Genomic DNA, 20,398 nt, shown 5'->3' with positions numbered 1-20,398 from the left:
ACAGTTCTCAAGGCTGTCAATTCAACTAAGTACCTGGGTGTAAAAATTACGAACAACTTCAGTTGGAAAGACCACATAGATAATATTGTGGGGAAGGCGAGCCAAAGGTTGCGTTTCATTGGCAGAACACTTAGAAGATGCAACACGTCCACTAAACAGACAGCTTACACTACACTCATTCGTCCTCTGTTAGAATATTGCTGCGCGGTGTGGGATCCTTACCAGGTGGAATTGATGGAGGACATTGAAAGGGTGCAAAAAAGGGCAGCTCATTTTATATTATCACATAATAGGGGAGAGAGTGTGGCAGATATAATACGTGAGTTGGGATGGAAGTCATTAAAGCAAAGGCATTTTTCGTCGCGGCGAGATCTATTTATGAAATTTCAGTCACCAACTTTCTCTTCCGAATGCGAAAATATTTTGTTGAGCCCAAGCTACATAGGTAGGAATGATCATAAAAATAAAATAAGAGAAATCAGAGCTCGAACAGAAAGGTTTAGGTGTTCGTTTTTACCGCGCGCTGTTAAGGAGTGGAATGGTAGGGAGATAGTATGATTGTGGTTCGATAAACCCTCTGCCAAGCACTTAAATGTGAACTGCAGAGTAATCATGTAGACACAATACCTGTCTTATGCATCCTCCCACTACCATCTACTCCACTCCTATCAAAGGCATTTCCTAAGTCAGGGTTTCTTAATTTGATTGATCAGTGATGAACTTCGCGGTGAGTTATTTTAATTTTATATGCATTTTATGCACAAGGTACCCTACTTGTACTCATTTTTGTCTGTCAAACTTCTGTTGTTGCCTTTTTTAGAGATGTCCATTGCTCTTCAACTTAGATGCATAATGTAGTATTCATTATCACAATATCTACAGTCTTCAAATGCATATCATTATTCCTCAGTAACATAGTTCTTTCCATGTTGATTTTTCCTGAGACTCTCTTAAACTTTATCCTTCTCTTCATAATTAACAAATTGTGGTATAAGTCTAAATCTTCATCTTGTTATGTCTTACAATCCAAATTCTGATTTGAGAATATCAGTCTGACCATAATGCAATGCAGCTCAAATCTTCCCATGTTTTCAGAACTTATCTAAGTATGCCTTCTCCTCTTGTGACTTTTGAACATGTATTTCCTATTACCAGCTAAAGCTTACTACAGAACTTGAGGAGTCTTTCTCCTCTCTCATTTGTTGTACCAAGTCCATATTCTCTCGTATTTTTTTTTTATATTCCTTACCCTACTCTAGCACTCCCATGATTATTAGGTTATCATTTCCCTTTACATTACTGAGTTAGCTGTTTAGTGTTCTTATAAACACTGTCTCCCTTCATTTTATGCTTGTGGTGTTGGCATGTATACCTGAATTATTTTTTTGGCATTGGTTTATCACTGATTTTGATGAGAATAATAGTACCACTGAGCTGGTCAAAGTAATTGCTGTTTGATGTACCTCCCTATTCATGACGAACCCTACTCTGGCTACACAGCTCCATGCTTCTATTATGCTATATTTGTCAGATCAGAAATTCCCATATTCTTCCCATTTAACTTCAATTATCCTCACTGTATCTAGATTGAGGTTTTGCATCATTTTAGATTTTTTAGCTCCCCTATCACCTTCAAACTTCGGAAATTTCATTTTCTGTTTTTAGAATGCTACCCTTTTGTTAGTCATTGAATCATTTACTCAAAATTGACTTCTGTTTGGCAGTTCACTCCCAGGAATCTGAATGGTGGGCTAATCTGGAATCTTATTCCAATAGAGAGATCGTCAAGACACTTTCTCAGTTACTGGCCTCATGCCCTGTGAATACGTTAAGTGTCTTAGATCCAGGAATTTCCATTGGCTTCTGCATCCTCATGCTGTTGATCATTGTTGATTCTTCCACCTTTTAAGGGCAGTTCTCCATCCCAAGGGCCCCTGGATTCTGAGAACCTTTATGCATTCCTTAGCCCTCTTGGAAAGTAATGTTAGCAGAATGAGGGTGACTCCCTATGCCGGAAGTTTGTTAGATGTACTGATTACAATGAAGCCTGAACTTTTTGATTCAGTTTATGTAGAACAGGGACTAACTTATCATAAGACCACTATACTGTCACTGTATATGGCTGAGGTTAGGAATTTAGGAGGATATTTCTGCTTAGCAGGTGTGTGAAGGAAAAGATTTAAGATTACCCGAATGGTCGATGTGAAGCATTCATCACCAGGCCTTGAAATGCTGAATATAAGTGGTCAAAGTTCAAGGGCTTTGTACAAGATGTCTCAGACCTGTATGTGCTGAGAAAAGTTGTGATAGATGGAAATGACGTGCTGTTATTCTAAAGTCCTACTAGAAAACTGCTTAAAACTGGAGAGAGCTTCACTGTGGATGTAAATGTAGTCAGATCCTCACAAATAAATGTAACATACTGCACATAAATAGACAGGTAGACCCTTTAATGCATTATTACACTATTGAAATCTTTGGAAGCAGTCACATCCGTAAGATATCTTGGATTAAGCATACACGTCTCCCCCCATGAACCATGGATCTTGCCGTTGGTGGGGAGGCTTGTGTGCCTCAGCGATACAGATAGCCGTACCATAGGTGCAACCACAACGGAGGGGTATCTGTTGAGAGGCCAGACAAACGTGTGGTTCCTGAAGAGGGGCAGCAGCCTTTTCAGTAGTTGCAGGGGCAACAGTCTGAATGATTGACTGATCTGGCCTTGTAACACTAACCAAAATGGTCTTGCTCTGCTGGTACTGTGAATGGCTGAAAGCAAGGGGAAACTACAGCTGTAATTTTTCCCAAGGGCATGCAGCTTTACTATATGGTTAAATGATGATGGCGTTCTCTTGGGTAAAATATTCCGGAGGTAAAATAGTCCCCCGTTCAGATCTCCGGGGAGGGACTACTCAGGAGGACATTGTTATCAGGAGGAAGAAAACTGGTGTTCTACAGATTGGAGCATGGAATGTCAGGTCTCTTAATCGGGCAGGTAGGCTAGAAACTTTAAAAAGGGAAATGGATAGGTTAAAGTCAGATATAGCGGGAATTAGTGAAGTTCAGTGGCAGGAGGAACAAGACTTCTGGTCAGGTGAATACAGGGTTATAAATACAAAATAAAATAGGGGTAATGCAGGAGTAGGTTTAATAATGAATAGAAAAATAGGAATGCAGGTAAGCTACTACAAACAGCATAGTGAATGCATTATTGTGGCAAAGAGAGATATGAAGCCCATCCCTACCACAGTAGTACAAGTTTATATGCAAACTAGCTCCGCAGATGATGAAGAGATTTATGAAATGTATGATGAGATAAAAGAAATTATTCAGATAGTGAAGGGAGACGAAAATTTAATAGTCATGGCTGACTGGAATTTGATACTAGAAAAAGGGAGAGAAGGAAATGTAGTAGGTGAATATGGGATGGGGGGAAGAAATGAAAGAGGAAGCCGCCTGGTAGAATTTTTCACAGAGCATAACTTAATCATAGCTAACACTTGGTTCAAGAATCATGAAAGAAAGTTGTATACATGGAAGAAGCCTGGAGATACTAGAAGGTATCAGATAGATTATATAATTGTAAGACAGAGATTCAGGAAGACATTTCCAGGTGTAGATGTGGACTCTGACCACAATCTATTGGTTATGATCTGTGGATTAGAACTGAAGAAACTGCAAAAAGGTGGGAATTTGAGGAGGTGGGACCTGGATAAACAGAAAGAACCAGAGGTTGTAGAGAGCTTCAGGGAGAGCATTAGGGAACGATTGACAAGAATGGGGAAAGAAATATAGTAGGAGAAGAATGGGTAGCTTTGAGAGACTAAATAGTGAAGGTAGCAGAGGATCAAGTAGGTAAAAAGATGAAGGCTAATAGAAATCCTTGGGTAACAGAAGAGATATTGAATTTAATTGATGAAAGGAGAAAATATGAAAATGCAGGAAATGAATCAGGCAAAAAGGAATACAAATGTCTCAAAAATGATTTCGACAGGAAGTGCAAAATGGCTAAGCAGGGATGGCTAGAGGACAAATGTAAGGATGTAGTGGCACATATCACTAGGGGTAAGATAGATACTGCTTACAGGAAAATTAAAGAGACCTTTGGAGAAAAGAGAACGACTTGTATGAACATAAAGAGCTCAGATGGAAACCAGTGCTAAGCAAAGAAGGGAAAGCAGAAAGGTGGAAGGAGTATATAGAGGGTCTATACAAGGGCGATGTTCTTGAGGACAATATTATAGAAATGGAAGAGAATGTAGATGAAGATGAAATAGGAGATATGATACTGTGTGAAGAATTTAACAGAGCACTGAAAGACCTAATTTGAAACAAGACCCCGGGAGTAGACAACATTCCATTAGAACTACTGACAGCCTTGGGAGAGCCAGGCCTAACAAAACTCTACCATCTAGTGAGCAAGATGTATGAGACAGGCAAAATACCCTCAGACTTCAAGAAGAATATAAAATTCCAATCCCAAAGAAAGCAGGTGTTGACAGATGTGAAAATTACCAAACTATCAGTTTAATAAGCCATGGCTGCAAAATAACTAACACAAATTCTTTACAGATGAATGGAAAAACTAGTAGAAGCCAACCCCGGGGAAGATCAGTTTGGATTCTGTAGAAATGTTGGAACACATGAGGCAATTCTGACCCTACGACTTATAAAATAGATTAAGGAAAGGCAAACCTATGTTTCTAGCATTTGTAGACTTAGAGAAAGCTTTTGACAATGTTGACTGGAATACTCTCTTTCAACTACTGAAGGTCGCAGGGGTAAAACACAGGGAGCAAAAGGCTATTTACAATTTGTACAGAAGCCAGATGGCAGTTACAAGAGTCGAGGGGCATGAAAGGGAAGCAGTGGTTGGGAAGGGAGTGAGGCAGGGTTGTAGCCTATCCCCAATGTTATTCAATCTGTATATTGAGCAAGCAATAAAGGAAACAAAAGAAAAATTTGGAGTTGGAATTAAAATCCATGTAGAAGAAATAAAAATAATTGAGGTTCGCCGATGACATTGTAATTCTGTCAGAGACAGCACAGGACCTGGAAGAGCAGCTGAACAGAATGGACAGTGTCATGAAAGGAGGATATAAGATGAACATCAACAACAGCAAATCAAGAATAAGGGAATGTAGTTGAATAAAATCGGGTGATGCTGCAAGGTTTAGATTAGGATATGAGAGACTTAAAGTAGTAAAGGAGTTTTGCTATTTGGAGAGCAAAATAACTGATGATGGTCGAAGTGGAGAGGATATAAAATGTAGACTGACAATGGCAAGGAAAGCATTTCTGAAGAAGAGAAATTTGTTAACATTGAGTATAGATTTAAGTGTCAGGAAGTCATTTCTGAAAGTATTTCTATGGAGTGTAGCCAGGTATGGAAGTGAAACATGGACGATAAGTAGTTTGGACAAGAAGAGAATAGAAGCTTTTGAAATGTGGTGCTACAGAAGAATGCTGAAGATTAGATGGGTAGATCACGTAACTAATGAGGAAGTATTGAATAGAATTTGAGAGAAGGGAAATGGGTGGCACAACTTGATTAGAAGAAGGGATCGGTTGGTAGGGCATATTCTGAGGCATCAAGGAATTACCAATTTAGTATTGGAGGGCATTGTGGAGGGTAAAAATTGTAGAGGCAGATGAAGAGATGAATACACTAAACAGATTCAGAAGGATGTATGTTGCTTTAGGTACTGGGAGATGAAGAACCAGGATAGAGTAGCATGGAGAGTTGCATCAAACCAGTCTCAGGACTGAAGACCACAACAACAACAAGCATACACAGTGATTTACCATGGGAATACAACATAAAGCTAATCACAAGATTCATCAGAAGTGTAGTCCACTCACAAGGAAGGTAGTTCATAAAGCTCTCATTTGACCAATTCTGAAATATTGCTTCACTTTCTGGGCTTTGTACCTTACAGGACTGATAGTGTCATAGGGTGGGACAAGCAAGAGTGAGCAGCAGTTCCTCAGCCACTTTGTGGATGGCATACTATGGAATATTGAAGCTTGTTGCAGTTCACAGGCTGGAGCAGCATTGTATCCAGCATTATTGAGTAGTGGGTTTTGATTTCACATGTGTGACAATCTGCCTTTATATTGGTTATTGTTTTGATTTTATTTTACTGTGAGGTGTTTTTAGGCTTGTTTTTTCAGTCCCTGCTCACACTAAACATAAACTCACCTCTATTTACAGATATACAACTGGTACAAAACATTTTTTGAGCTGTGTTTATAGATACAATGTCATGGAATAGTTTTAACTTTGTCAGAGATTGAGGAATATTACTATGTAAAGTCATTCAAAAACAACATAAACTTGTGGAATTTTTCATGTTTTAAAGTGACTTTTAACTGCAGCCTTATCTCTGAGGTGTCCCAGTTTGAAATAACTCACATTTTTATACTTCAATATTTCAAAGTTCCTGTATATCTTTCAGCTCTTTCTTGATCTGTGTACTACCTGTTGTTATGACTCTGAAATTATTGTATAACTATATTGTAGGTTGCAGGCTGGGGTGTGACAGAAACAGGAGAACCAAGTGAAGAACTGCGTTCTGCAGAATTTCCTGTAATTGCGTATAATGAATGTCTCAAGACAATTAAACCAAACTACCGTATCTACTTTGGACATGATAAGATCTGTGCTGGACACAGGAATGGTATTACTGCTCATTTTCTTAAAATTATTTTGTGAGATAAAAATTTTTTCTTCATGTTTGTATTTACATCATCCAGTAATTTGCCATGCAGTGCAGTGTGCATAGATGGATCCATTCTATTTTCTCAGTGGCCAATATTAGAAGATATAAAAGTATAAATGGTATGGGAGCATAAATGCAGATATCAGCTGCATATCACGTTCAGGAAAGCCATGAATGTAATTATGCAAATGAATTTAGCTTTACTCATAATGACAGATTTTGTAAAAATACATATTGCACAAAATTGGTGAGATTTCCCCTACATCATCACACCCCTCTCTAATACCAAATGAAAACACCCTTCAGTTAACTTCTAGCAAAGTTTTATTTTATTTCTGAGTTCTGTTCTTTCATTGAAATAATTAGAAATTTGTGCAAAATGTATAATATAGTACAGTAATCCCCTGGACCTATATGATTGGTGTGACACACTATAACCATGTAAGACTAAGGCAAACTGAGTAAGTCATAATCCAATTTCACCTATAAATACACAAAAATTATTGTTAAAATGGGACCAGAGAATAAATAAAACGATGTAATTTAGAAGAAAAATGTTTAATAAACTGTTCAACACTACAGCAAATTCCATTACCGTACAGTATTGTGCATTGCAACAATGCAAACTGTTAATATTGCAGTATCATCTGCCAGTACTGTGCAATTTATAGATAACTTCCAGAATGAGATTTTCACTCTGCAGCAGAGTGTGCGCTGATGTGAAACTTCCTGGCAGATTAAAACTGTGTGCCCGACCGAGACTCAAATTTGGGACCTTTGCCTTTTGGGCAAGTGCTCTACCATCTGAGCTACCGAAGCATGACTCACGCCCGGTCCTTACAGCTTTACTTCTGCACACTTCACTGCAGAGTGAAAATCTCATTCTGGAAACATCCCCCAGGCTGTGGCTAAGCCATGTCCCCGCAGTATCCTTCCTTCCAGGAGTGCTGGTTCTGCAAGGTTTGCTGGAGAGCTTCTGTAAAGTTTGGAAGGTAGGAGACGAGATACTGGCAGAAGGAAAACTGTGAGGCCCAGGCGTGAGTCGTACTTCGGTAGCTCAGATGGTAGAGCACTTGCCCATGAAAGGCAAAGGTCCCGAGTTCAAGTCTCAGTCGGGCACACAGTTTTAATCTGGCAGGAAGTTTCATATAGCACACACTCCGCTGCAGAATGAAAATCTCATTCTGGAAACAGCCCCCAGGCTGTGGTTAAGCCATGTCCCCGCAGTATCCTTTCTTTCAGGAGTACTAGTTCTGCAAGGTTTGCAGGAGGGCTTCTGTAAAGTTTGGAAGGTAGGAGACGAGATACTGGCAGAAGTAAAGCTGTGAGGACCAGGCATGAGTCGTGCTTCGGTAGCTCAGATGGTGGAGCACTTGCCCTCGAAAGCAAAGGTCCCAATATTGAGTCTCGGTCAGGCACACAGTTTTGTTCTGCCAGGAAGTTTCATATAGATAACTTTCTTCTACTTAGTGGTTGATTGGTCACCTCTGGTGACTGATTTACACCATTCTTGTATTGCCTTCTCAAAGACATAGTTGAAAAGTAATGGAGACAGCCTAAATCCTTGTCTTACTCCTATTTTGATTTTGAAAGCATCTGAGAATTCTCATGTAAATGTAACCTTGAACTTTGTATCCATCACACTGCAAGTGTTTTCAGGTCTAGACCTTGTTCTTTTAACATGTGGAAGAGTGATTCACAGTTAACTGAGTCATAGGCCTTTTTGAAATTGACAAATGTGGAGACTGAATTTTTGCTACCAATTCTCGAGTGTCTAAGGATTAGCTTTAGGTTCAAGATGGTCATGAATGGCCTAGTCCAAATCTTGCCTGATATTCTCAAATTTTTGGTACAAATTGTTCCTGTGCTCTCTCAAAAAGACACTGAGGTAGAATTTTGTGTGTGACTGAAATACATCGATCAGCCAGAACATTGTCACTACCAACCTACTATTGATATAAACCCGTCCAGGGGATAGCAGCGTCACCTGGTGAGGAATGATTGCTAGGTGCCTGTAGTATCAGTGAGTATACTGTTCATGTGAAGAATGAGGAAGGTGCACGATCTATCTGAGTCTGACCAAGGGCAGATTGTGATGGCCTGGAGGCCAGGCACAAACATTTCAGAAACTGCACGACTTGTCAGGTGTTCGAGGAGTGCTGTGGTGAGTGTCTTCAACACGAGATGAAACATCATCCAGACATTATGGGATTGGGTGGCCAACCTCTTATTACAGATTTTGGTCATCATAGGGTGAGAAGACCGGTAAAACATGACAGGTGGTGAACTGTGGTGGAACTAACATCAGGTTTTAATGCTGGGCTGAGTAGGAGTGAACATGAACACTCAGTGCACTGATCATTCCTAATGATGGACCTCCACAGCCGACATCACATGCTTGTGCCAATGGTAACACCAAGACACTGGCAACTACAATGGAAATGGGTATATGACCATCAGCACTGAGCATTGGTGCCGTGCCAGAGTATTGCATAGCCTGATGCATCCCAATACCTTCTTCATCATGCTGATGGGTGGCCTTGAATTCGTTGTGTTCCAGGGGAGCGGATGCTTCACACCTTTACAGTAGGATGGAGACAAGCTGGCAGGCATCAATGGGTCCAGTGAAGCTTGTGTAAGGTGCTGTGATGACTAAGGAGTATCGTACACTGCTTGCAGGCCACATACACCCCTTCATGATGAACATGTTTCCCGACAGTAGTGGCATTTTTCAATAAGGTAATGCACCATGTCACAAGGCCAGGAGCATGATGGAGCAGTTTAAGGAACACAGTGATGAGTACCAATTGATGTGCTGGCCCTCCAATTCGCCAGATTTGAACTCAATCAAACACATTTGGGATATGATTGAATGTAGCTCAGAGCTCATCACCCCCATCTATGGAATTTACAGGTCTTACATGACCTGTGTATGCAGATGTGGTACCAATTCCTTCCAGGGCTCATTGCTTCCATGCCTTGATGTATGACTGCTGTTATTCATGCCACAGGTGAACATACTGGTCATTGGGTAGGTTAACATAATGTTCTGGCTGATCAGTGTAGATGAGGTTCTCTTGTAGTGATTTACATCTGTTCTGTCTCCGTTCTTGTGCAATGTGTGAATCAATGCATTATTCCAGTCCTTCAGATTTTTTTTTTTTTGTTTTCCAAATGTCTTGTGTGATTTTTGATGATTTCTGTTATGGTGTTTGAGCAGCCTGATTTGAGGATTTCTGTTATTATACCATCTTCCCCCTGATGCTTTATTGATTTTTAGTCCTCTGACCTGTCTGGATATTCCTTCTTCATCTAGTAGTAATCAATGTAGATTTGTGCCTAAAGGTTCTTCTGGTGGGAATCTTTGTATTCGTTCTGGCAGTTAAGTAGCAGTTTGAAATACCTGGTCCGGCCGGTGTGACCGTGCAGTTCTAGGCACTACAGTCTGGAGCCGAGCAGCCGCTATGGTCACAAGTTTGAATCCTGCCTCGGGCATGGATGTGTGTGATGTCCTTAGGTTAGTTAGGTTTAATTAGTTCTAAGTTCTAGGTGACTGATGACCTGAGAAGTGAAGTCGCATAGTGCTCAGAGCCATTTTTGAAATACCCGTCAATCTCAAAGCAATTTTCTTGATTGTTTAGAGCCAGTTGCCCCATTTTGTTTCTTGAAGCAGAGGCTTTGTGGTTGCTATCCTGTGAGTTTTGATCTGAAGTTCTTATAGAAATTTTGTGTGTTGTTTATTTTGAAATCTGCCTTTGAGTTCAAGTAGTTGATCTTGTTGATGTTTCCTTTTTGTCTTTCTGAGTAATTTGGCTGTCTCTTTCCTCACTGCCAGGGGTGTTTTGTAATTGTCTTCTGTGTCATTACTGTTCCAATTGTTACATGGATCCTCATTCCCTCAATTGTACTTTTCCCATTTTTGTGAAGAAATTAGTTTGTGCTATTTTGATAAATTTATTTTTGAGTTGTTGCCAATTCATTGCCTACTTTTTCTCTAGTTCTTCCATAAGAGATGGTTCAGATCCTGCTAGTGTCAAATTAGGAGACTTGTCTTCTTATCTGTGAATGTATGTTGTTATAAATGTGGTTTTATTCTTGTCAGGTAATGGTCTGAGTCTGTTTGCACATTTTGGGAGTTAGATTTCTCTGTAGTTTGAACAAAAAATTGCTACATGATCAGTTTGGATATAACAGATGAGTGTGTTCAATTCTGTACATGTCATCTGTTTTGATGGTTTCTTTTTCAAGAGTGCAAACATGACTTTAAAATTGAATACCCTGCACAGTTCAACTAGCCTTTATCCATTCTGGTTAGTCCATTGATGTGCTGGGTATTTTCTGGTGTTAACTGTACTTCGTTTCTTTGCTTAGCTGTGCAATTGAATCGTTTTTTGTGATGTTTTAGGTGCTATTTCTTCTAGTGTTTCACATGATTCCTATATCTCTTCATGGGTAGTTTTATTTTCAGCAGTGATTGGGACCTATACATTGATTGTTGTGTGTGTTTTATTTGCACTTATTCTGTTGTTTACAGGCTTTACATTTGTTATGGAAGTGAGTATTTCTCCCCTAACTGCAAAGGTGGCCCCTAAAAGTGGGGCGTTTTTCAGTATTCATTATTTCTGTTTTACTTTCAAAAAGTCTGTAGTTCCCAAAATACATTGAATTTTTGTTAGTCAGTCTTGATTTTTGGAGTGCCACTATTTGTATCTTTTGTTTGTTTATGGTTTTCTCTAGTTCATCCAAGTTTCCTGTTCATAACACACCATTTATATTTAGTGTGCTGAAAAAAAGTTTTGGTGTATGGATGAAGTTGATCTCAGGACTCAAAGACTTCCTCTCTCTGCAGTCCAGATGTCAAAAAATCTAACAGTCTGGTTAGACTGTACTTGACAGCAGTGAATTGATTACCACCTGAGCTAAATATTTGTTTCATGCTGCACTTCATGGTACTTAGTTATCTCATGTTTTGGACGGATCTAGTTTTTTAGAACTGGGCCGTCCGGAGTGGCCGAGTGGTCCTAGGTGCTTCAGTCTGGAACCACGTGACCGCTACAGTCACAGGTTTGAATCCTGCCTCGATCATGGATGTGTGTGATGTCCTTAAGTTAGTTAGGTTTAAGTAGTTCTAAGTTCTAGGGGACTGATTGAAGTGTTGGCAGAAGAGCCAACACCGTGTTACTGGAGGAGGCCGAAATGCACGCTTTTAAGCTCACGCAGATTGGCGTGAGGTCTGGAACAAGGTAAAGTAATTATCCTATAAAGATAAGAACGTGGTTCTTGGAATACTTAACTTTATTCCACAATTGGAGAACATGTCTCTTGACTGTACATGCTTCACAATATAAATATCAAATGCTATGGCGCCTTGCTAGGTCGTAGCAAATGACGTAGCTGAAGGCTATGCTAACTATCGTCTCGGCGAATGAGAGCGTAATTTGCCAGTGAACCATTGCTATGAACGTCGGCTGTACAACTGGGACGAGTGCTAGGACGTCTCACTAGACCTGCCGTGTGGTGGCGCTCGGTCTGCAATCACTGACAGTGGCGACACGCAGGTCCGACGTATACTAACGGACCGCGGCCGATTTAAAGGCTACCACCTAGCAAGTGTGGTGTCTGGCGGTGACACCACATTCCTCCCCCACAAATCGGCGTACGGTTGTGTTATAAGGCTTCCGCCAGCCGTGGGGAGGACCCCATGTTGACGTATGTGACGAAGTGGGGAGCCTAACAACAGGCGAGGCTATGCCACCCGCACCCTGCCATTCGGTCCGAGGGGAGCTAGGAAACGCCTGAAAACCTAGTCCAGGGTGCACACCAACATGCGGTGTATGCGCCCGTAAAGAGACAGGAGGGGCCGAAGATTCGACCTCCACTGGGGCGGGGCAGCCGACGGGCGAAGATGACATCTGGTCCGGAGCGGACAAGAGGTCCATGCCGGAGGACAGCTGGTCACGGGAAGCGATCGGCGGTGCGTGACCCAGGGAGGCGCTTGGCGGCTGCAGCGAAGCGTCCACGGCGGGCGTCACCGGTGGGAGAACAGGCGGCGGCGGCGCGTCGCCATGGGGCAAAATGGAAGGCAGCGTCGGTAACACCTGGGGCTGAGGCGAGCCTGTAGATGGGTCCCCAGGGCGCTGACCGGACGGCACCATCGCTGAAAGCAGACGGGGAGTGGCAGAACCCGTGTGACGACAGAGGCGCAGCTGATTGAGATGCCGACGCACCTCACCAGAGGCCCCCAAAACCAAATACATAGCGCGGCCGAGGCAGCGAAGAATGCGCCCTGCGAGCGGGAACGCTGTGAACCTCGATAGGTGCGATAGTATACAACGTCGCCGGGAGCAAAATCAGGTGGCTGCCGCTGCACAGGAACCTGATGCGGCGGATGTAGCAAAGACATCAAGGTTCGAAGAGGATGACCATGGAGCAACACAGCCAGCGAGCGACCATCTCGGGGCTGAGAGCGATACGAGGACAAGAAGAGCAATAACGCGTCCTCCTGAGAATGCGACTCTTTGAACTTCAACATCTGTGACTTGAAAGTCTGGACCAATCGTTCAGTGGCACCGTTTGACTGAGGCGAAAACGGCGCGGATGTCAGATGTTGAATATCATTGGCCCTGCAGAATGACTAAAATTCTGCGGACATGAATTGTGGGCCATTGTCGGAAACAATAGTCTGTTGAAGACCTTTTATGAAAAAGATAGCAGATAATGCTTGGATGGTGGCCGATGACGTCGTGGAAGACATCTGGACAACAAAAGGAAAATTACTGAATGAATCTACGACAACCAACCATCGAGCATTCCCGAAGGGACCAGCAAAATCGATGTGTAAGCGTTGCCAAGGGGAAGTGGCTTTCGGCCATGCAAAGAATTTCCGCGGTGGTGCGGATTGTTGTTCGGCACACACCATGCAAGAAGAGCACATATTCGTAATTGCAGCATTGATTGCAAACCAAGTACAGTGCTGACGAGCAAGTTGTTTCGTTCGCACTATACCCCAATGTCCTTGGTGGAGAAGCCATAAGACAGAGGACTGTAACGAACGTGGGACCACGACCCTGGATTGATCATTATCAGAACGCAACAACAAAACACCACGCCGAACAAAAAGTCTCTCCTTGTGAGCAAAAAATCGGCGAACCAACGGATCCTCGATCCGTGACTTTGACAAGGGCCATTGCGTAGCAACAAAACGCAAAATGGTAGCAAGGACGGGGTCAGCAGCTGTGGCTGTAGCTACACGACGAATATCGATCGGAAACGATTCGACCACGTCATCGGTTTCCACATCAATAAACATGCAAGCAAGTTCGGAAGAATCGAATGCTCTATCCTCAGCAACAGGCAAATGGGACAACGCATCGGCGTTTCCGTGCTTAGCAGTGGTCCGATACAAGATATCGTAGCGGTACTGCGAGAGGAAAATAGACCAGCGAATGAATTTCTGCGCTGTACATGGAGGTACAGGCTTGTTCGGATGAAAAAGCGACGTCAAAGGTTTGTGGTCTGTGATGGTGGTAAAGTGACGACCATACAAGAAATCATGAAACTTAGTATCACCAAAGACGAGAGCCAAAGCTTCTTTCTCGATCTGTGAATAATTTCGTTGCGCAGACGAGAGCAATTTGTACGCAAAGGCAATAGGGCGATTATGTGAACCATCTTTGTGCGCAAGCACAGCACCGATCCCGAAATCCGATGCATCCATCATCAACAAAAGGGGTTATGGGGATCGAATGGCGTAAGGCAAGTATTTGAAAGCAACGCCGATTTCAACTGGCGAAAGACGCATTCGCATTCCGTCGTCCAGACGAACAGAACACCTTTACGGCTAAGCAATGAAGCGGAACTGAAATGGAAGAGGCGTGGTGCACATATTTATGGTAGTAATTAATTTTTTCCAGCACACTCTGTAGCTGCTTCAAATTCTGCGGCGAAGGCAAGTCTTGTATGGCACAGAGGTACTCGGGACTGGGGTGTATGCCTTGGGCATTGAGTACATGGCCCAGATAGGGTAAGTCACGAGCAAAAAACACACATTTGTCCTTCCGCAAGCGAAGACCATTTTGTCGCAAGACCTGCAATAATGTCCTGAGATTAGCTAAATGTTCTTCGTCTGTCTTTCCGGAGATCACAATATCATCCGGATAGTTTGCTACAGTAGGGACCGAGGCACAAACAGTCTGCAGATATTGCTGAAACAATGCAGGGGCGGATGCACACCTGAATGGCAGTCTTTTGAACCGATACAAACCAAGATGCATGTTAACCACCAAGACGCGCTGGGATTCGTCGTGCACTGGTATGTGCAAGTACGCATCTGCTAGGTCCAACTTTGAAAAATATGTACCCGGGCACAGTTTGTCAAAAAGATCTTCCGGGAGGGGTAAAGGATAAGTTGCAATCACTAGTTGTGGATTCACCGTTGCCTTGAAGTCCACACAAAGTCTCAATTTTCCGGAAGGTTTTGGCAATATTACTAAGGGTGAGGCCCAGAGAGAAGCCTGCACACGTTCAATCACACCTTGTGATTCCAAATCATGTAAGGTTCTTGCGACCTCATCACGCAATGCGTGGGGAACATTGCACGCTCTGAAAAATATCGGTTGCGCGTTTACTTTCAGTTCCAAATGTGCTTTATAGTTCTTAGCACAACCAAGGCCCGGAGCAAAAATGTCTGCAAATTCTTCACATAGACTAGAAACACTGGCTGAAGGCACAGTCTGGGTCACCGAGAGGACCTGATTGACTATAGACAAGTTAAACAACTGAAATAAATCTAAACCAAACAAGTTCACTGCAGAAGAAGAACGAAGAACGTAAAATGACACAAGCTTTTTTGTCCCTTGTATGTTACAAGAAGGCTGCACTGTCCTAACACAGGGAAATTCTGACCAGAATAGCTAGTTAACTTAACATTTGCGGCACGCAACGGAGGTGTGCCCAGCTGTTTGTACGTGTCGTGATTGATCAGAGAAACTGCAGCTCCGGTATCGGGCTGTAATGGTATCACGTTGCCATTTATGACCAAATCTACAAAAAGTTTATTGTCCTGCTGGCGACAAGAGCGACTGTCTCATGCAACGTGAACAGACACTGGTACAGAATCACTTGCGACTAGACGGGAGTTCCGGCGACGTCGACGCACACTATTTGTGGGACGAACACAGTCACTGTTAGAGAGAGTGGCATGGGGCGGAGTGGAATGAACTGCATGAATGTCCATGGGCGAAGGTTCACGAGCCTGAGTATTCGTGGTTTGACTCCAATTCCGGTGCGAAGCAAAGGGCCTGGAATGGTTGCGAGTGTCCGTTCTGAGCTTTTTCTGGCAAACACTTTGAACATGTCCTTTTTTATTACAGAAAAAGCAAATAGCCTGGCGTGACGGGCAATTCTCATGTGAATGTCTAGTAGCACACCGCAGGCATGATCTTATCACTGCATTTGCTTGCTGGCGCGGCAAACGTAGCGGAGAGCTTGGCGGCAGCTGCGCGGATGAGCGCGAGGGCTGTTTACTGTTCCGTGCAGCTCGCCCGGCAGGCCGGTTAATGTGACACACAGCTGGCGAAGATTCAAATGATTTCTGAGCAAAGTCAAGTGTGTCTTGCCTATCCAATATGTCCATCACTTGTTGAAGGGAGGAATTGACTAGTTTCAAAATCTGTTCCCTTATACGAACATCAGAAACGTTCTGTGCAATTGCATCACGTACCATTGTATCTGAATAAGGGAGTCCACATTCACACTCAAAAGCACAATTCCTAGTAAGGCCTTGCAAAGTGGCAACCCACTCCCTATTAGTCTGACCGGCCGTACGTTTTGTACGAAAGAAAGTATACCTTTTTGCAACTACATTGACAGAGTGTTTGAAATAGGCATCTAATGCAGAAAAAATTTCATCGTAGGACAGAGTTGCTACGTCGCGTCGGGGAAATAATTTCACTATCACTCGGTACGTGTGGACGCCTACGGCGGAAAGAAGAAATGGCTGCCACTCATTACCCTAAATTCTGTAGGCGGCGAGATGGAATCCAAATTGGTGTGACCACTCCGTCCAGCTTTCCAGTGCCGCATCAAAAGGACGAAAAGGTGGTGCAACTGCGTGTTGAGGCTGCGGTAGCGGTGGAGCGGCGGCCGCCGCATCGTTTTACATTGCACGTTGACCCTGGACGAGCTGTCCAAGGGCATCCAATAAGGCCTGCATCTGCTGATTCTGCAAGCGATAAAATTCGGACAGTACATCTGGAGATTGTGGCGAAGCCATTACACAAGTAATTTAGGTAAGATCAATTGGTACAAACGCGATTTAGCTCGTCGCCATATGAAGTGTTGGCAGAAGAGCCAACACCGTGTTGCTAGAGGAGGCCGAAATGCACGCTTTTAAGCTCACAGAGATTGGCGTGAGGTCTGGAACAAGGTAAAGTAATTATCCTATATAGAAAATAACGTGGTTCTTGGAATACTTAACTTTAATCCACAATTGGAGAACATCTCTCTTGACTATACATGCTTCACAATATAAATATCAAATGCTATGGCGCCTTGCTAGGTCGTAGCAAATGACGTAGCTATGCTAACTATTGTCTTGGCAAATGAGAGCGTATTTGTCAGTGAACCATTGCTATGAACGTCGGCTGTACAACTGGGGCGAGTGCTAGGACGTCTCTCTAGACCTCCCGTTTGGTGGTGCTCGGTCTGCAATCACTGACAGTGGCGACACGCGGGTCCGACGTATACTAACAGACCGCGGCCAATTTAAAGGCTACCACCTAGCAAGTGTGGTGTCTGGCGGTGATACCACACTGATGACCTCCAATGTTAAGTCCCATAGTGCTCAGAGCCATTTGAAGCCTGTGCTTATTCTCTATATACACTCCTGGAAATGGAAAAAAGAACACATTGACACCGGTGTGTCAGACCCACCATACTTGCTCCGGACACTGCGAGAGGGCTGTACAAGCAATGATCACACGCACGGCACAGCGGACACACCAGGAACCGCGGTGTTGGCCGTCGAATGGTGCTAGCTGCACAGCATTTGTGCACCGCCGCCGTCAGTGTCAGCCAGTTTGCCGTGGCATACAGAGCTCCATCGCAGTCTTTAACACTGGTAGCATGCCGCGACAGCGTGGACGTGAACCGTATGTGCAGTTGACGGACTTTGAGCGAGGGCATATAGTGGGCATGCGGGAGGCCGGGTGGACGTACCGCCGAATTGCTCAACACGTGGGGCGTGAGGTCTCCACAGTACATCGATGTTGTCGCCAGTGGTCGGCGGAAGGTGCACGTGCCCGTCGACCTGGGACCGGACCGCAGCGACGCACGGATGTACGCCAAGACCGTAGGATCCTACGCAGTGCCGTAGGGGACCGCACCGGCACTTCCCACCAAATTAGGGACACTGTTACTCCTGGGGTATCGGCGAGGACCATTCGCAACCGTCTCCATGAAGCTGGGCTACGGTCCCGCACACCGTTAGGCCGTCTTCCGCTCACGCCCCAACATCGTGCAGCCCGCCTCCAGTGGTGTCGCGACAGGCGTGAATGGAGGGACGAATGGAGACGTGTCGTCTTCAGCGATGAGAGTCACTTCTGCCTTGGTGCCAATGATGGTCGTATGCGTGTTTGGCGCCGTGCAGGTGAGCGCCACAATCAGGACTGCATACGACCGAGGCACACAGGGCCAACACCCGGCCTCATGGTGTGGGGAGCGATCTCCTACACTGGCCGTACACCACTGGTGTCGAGGGAACACTGAATAGTGCACGGTACATCCAAACCGTCATCGAACCCATCGTTCTACCATTCCTAGACCGGCAAGGGAACTTGCTGTTCCAACAGGACAATGCACGTCCGCATGTATCCCGTGCCACCCAACGTGCTCTAGAAGGTGTAAGTCAACTAGCCTGGCCAGCAAGATCTCTGGATCTGTCCCCCATTGAGCATGTTTGGGACTGGATGAAGCGTCGTCTCACGCGGTCTGCACGTCCAGCACGAACGCTGGTCCAACTGAGGCGCCAGGTGGAAATGGCATGGCAAGCCGTTCCACAGGACTACATCCAGCATCTCTACGATCGTCTCCATGGGAGAATAGCAGCCTGCATTGCTGCGAAAGGTGGATATACACTGTACTAGTGCCGACATTGTGCATGCTCTGTTGCCTGTGTCTATGTGCCTGTGGTTCTGTCAGTGTGATCATGTGATCTATCTGACCCCAAGAATGTGTCAATAAAGTTTCCCCTTCCTGGGACAATGAATTCACGGTGTTCTTATTTCAATTTCCAGGAGTGTATACACAAATGATCTGAAGGACAGGGTGAGCAGTAGCTTATGGCTGTTTGCTGATGAACCTGTGGTGTACAGGAAGATTTCATCACTGAGTGACTGTAGAAGGGTACAAGGTGGCTTACAAAGGATTTCTACTTGGTGTGATGAATGGCAGTGTGCTGCACATGTGGAAAACTATGAGTTAATGTGGATGAGTAAAATGAGCAATTATAATTTCATTAGAGGTGTGCTGGTTGACACAGTCACATCAATTAAATATCTAGGCATAATGATGCAGAGTGATATGAAATGGAATGAGCATGTCAGTTTGGTAGTTGTGAAGGCAAATGCTCAACTTTATTTTATTGGGAGAACATTTGGGAATGTGTAGCTCATCTATAAAGGAGATGGCATATAAAACACTAATGCAACGCACTCTTGAGTAGTGTTAATATTTGGGATCCTCACAAGGTCAAATTAAAGGAAGACATTCAAGCAATTCAGAGGCACACTGCTCAATTTGCTGCCAGTAGTTTCAAGCAGCATGTAAGTATTACAGACATGCTTCATGAACTCAAATGGGAATCCCAGGAGGCAAGTGCTCTTTTTGTGAAGCACTGCTGCTGGATGAGAGCACACAGCTATCATGCTACAACCATAACTCATTGTATCAAACTGCTCACTATCATCTGACTTAACAAAGGCATGATACGAGTTGCTACTCCTCTTTCTCTACTTTCTGTGTCTGTCTCACTTTCAAGAGTCCTCCACCATCAGCTTTTCTGGGCAAGTACAGACTGTAATTTCACAGCAAGAATGAACAGTGTAGTCAATTTTCATGAGATCTCTTATTTTCCTGTCCACATTAACCACCTGTACTTGAGTCCAGTTCACAATATTGGCAGTGTGCCTGATGATGAGTATTGCCCAGGCATTGTGTGCCTTGATGGTATGGTGCCATCTGGTTTACTTTTCAAAATTTTTCTGACCCCATTTGGGTGTACAAGTTGCTGACCACATGTTTTGATTACTCATGCTTAATGTTGTCCAGCTGTAAATGCCTAGCTATTTGCTGCCCCCTATCTGATGACACTTGTTGGTTTACCCTTTAGCACTGCGACATCTTTGTTTTCTGAGATTTTCATCTTTTTCAGTACCAGTGTGACACTTTAGTTGAAGCTCAATTCCATTCTGATGTGACTGAAAAAGATTCAGAGGTAAGCCTGGATTTCATTTTTAATTTTTCACAGAGCTTCAGATCATCCAGGTATGGCAGGTGGGATATTTTCTGAGAATTTCTCACTGTTTGATAGCCTAGGTTTGTTTCGTGGGAGTTGGTTGACAGTTGAATAAAAGTGATGATGAATAGCAGTGGGGACAATGAGTCACCCTGGAAAATGC

The 20,398-nt window shown here is 43.7% G+C and overlaps 1 protein-coding gene across 1 annotated transcript in view; it reads left to right on the top strand.

The window, feature by feature from the left end:
* LOC124805138 (modular serine protease-like) overlaps positions 1-20,398 on the top strand; it is a 224,167-nt gene that overhangs the window by 201,654 nt on the left and 2,115 nt on the right. Inside the window, exon 9 of the mRNA XM_047265601.1 lies at positions 6,524-6,680. Coding sequence (XP_047121557.1) covers positions 6,524-6,680 — 157 coding nt within the window. The remainder of the gene's footprint in view (positions 1-6,523; positions 6,681-20,398) is intronic.

The sequence above is a fragment of the Schistocerca piceifrons genome, chromosome 7 (genome assembly GCF_021461385.2).
Source record: "Schistocerca piceifrons isolate TAMUIC-IGC-003096 chromosome 7, iqSchPice1.1, whole genome shotgun sequence".
Lineage (NCBI taxonomy): Eukaryota > Metazoa > Arthropoda > Insecta > Orthoptera > Acrididae > Schistocerca > Schistocerca piceifrons.
The sequence above is the reverse complement of the archived record's forward strand: the minus strand, read 5'-3'. Positions and strand labels throughout refer to the sequence as shown.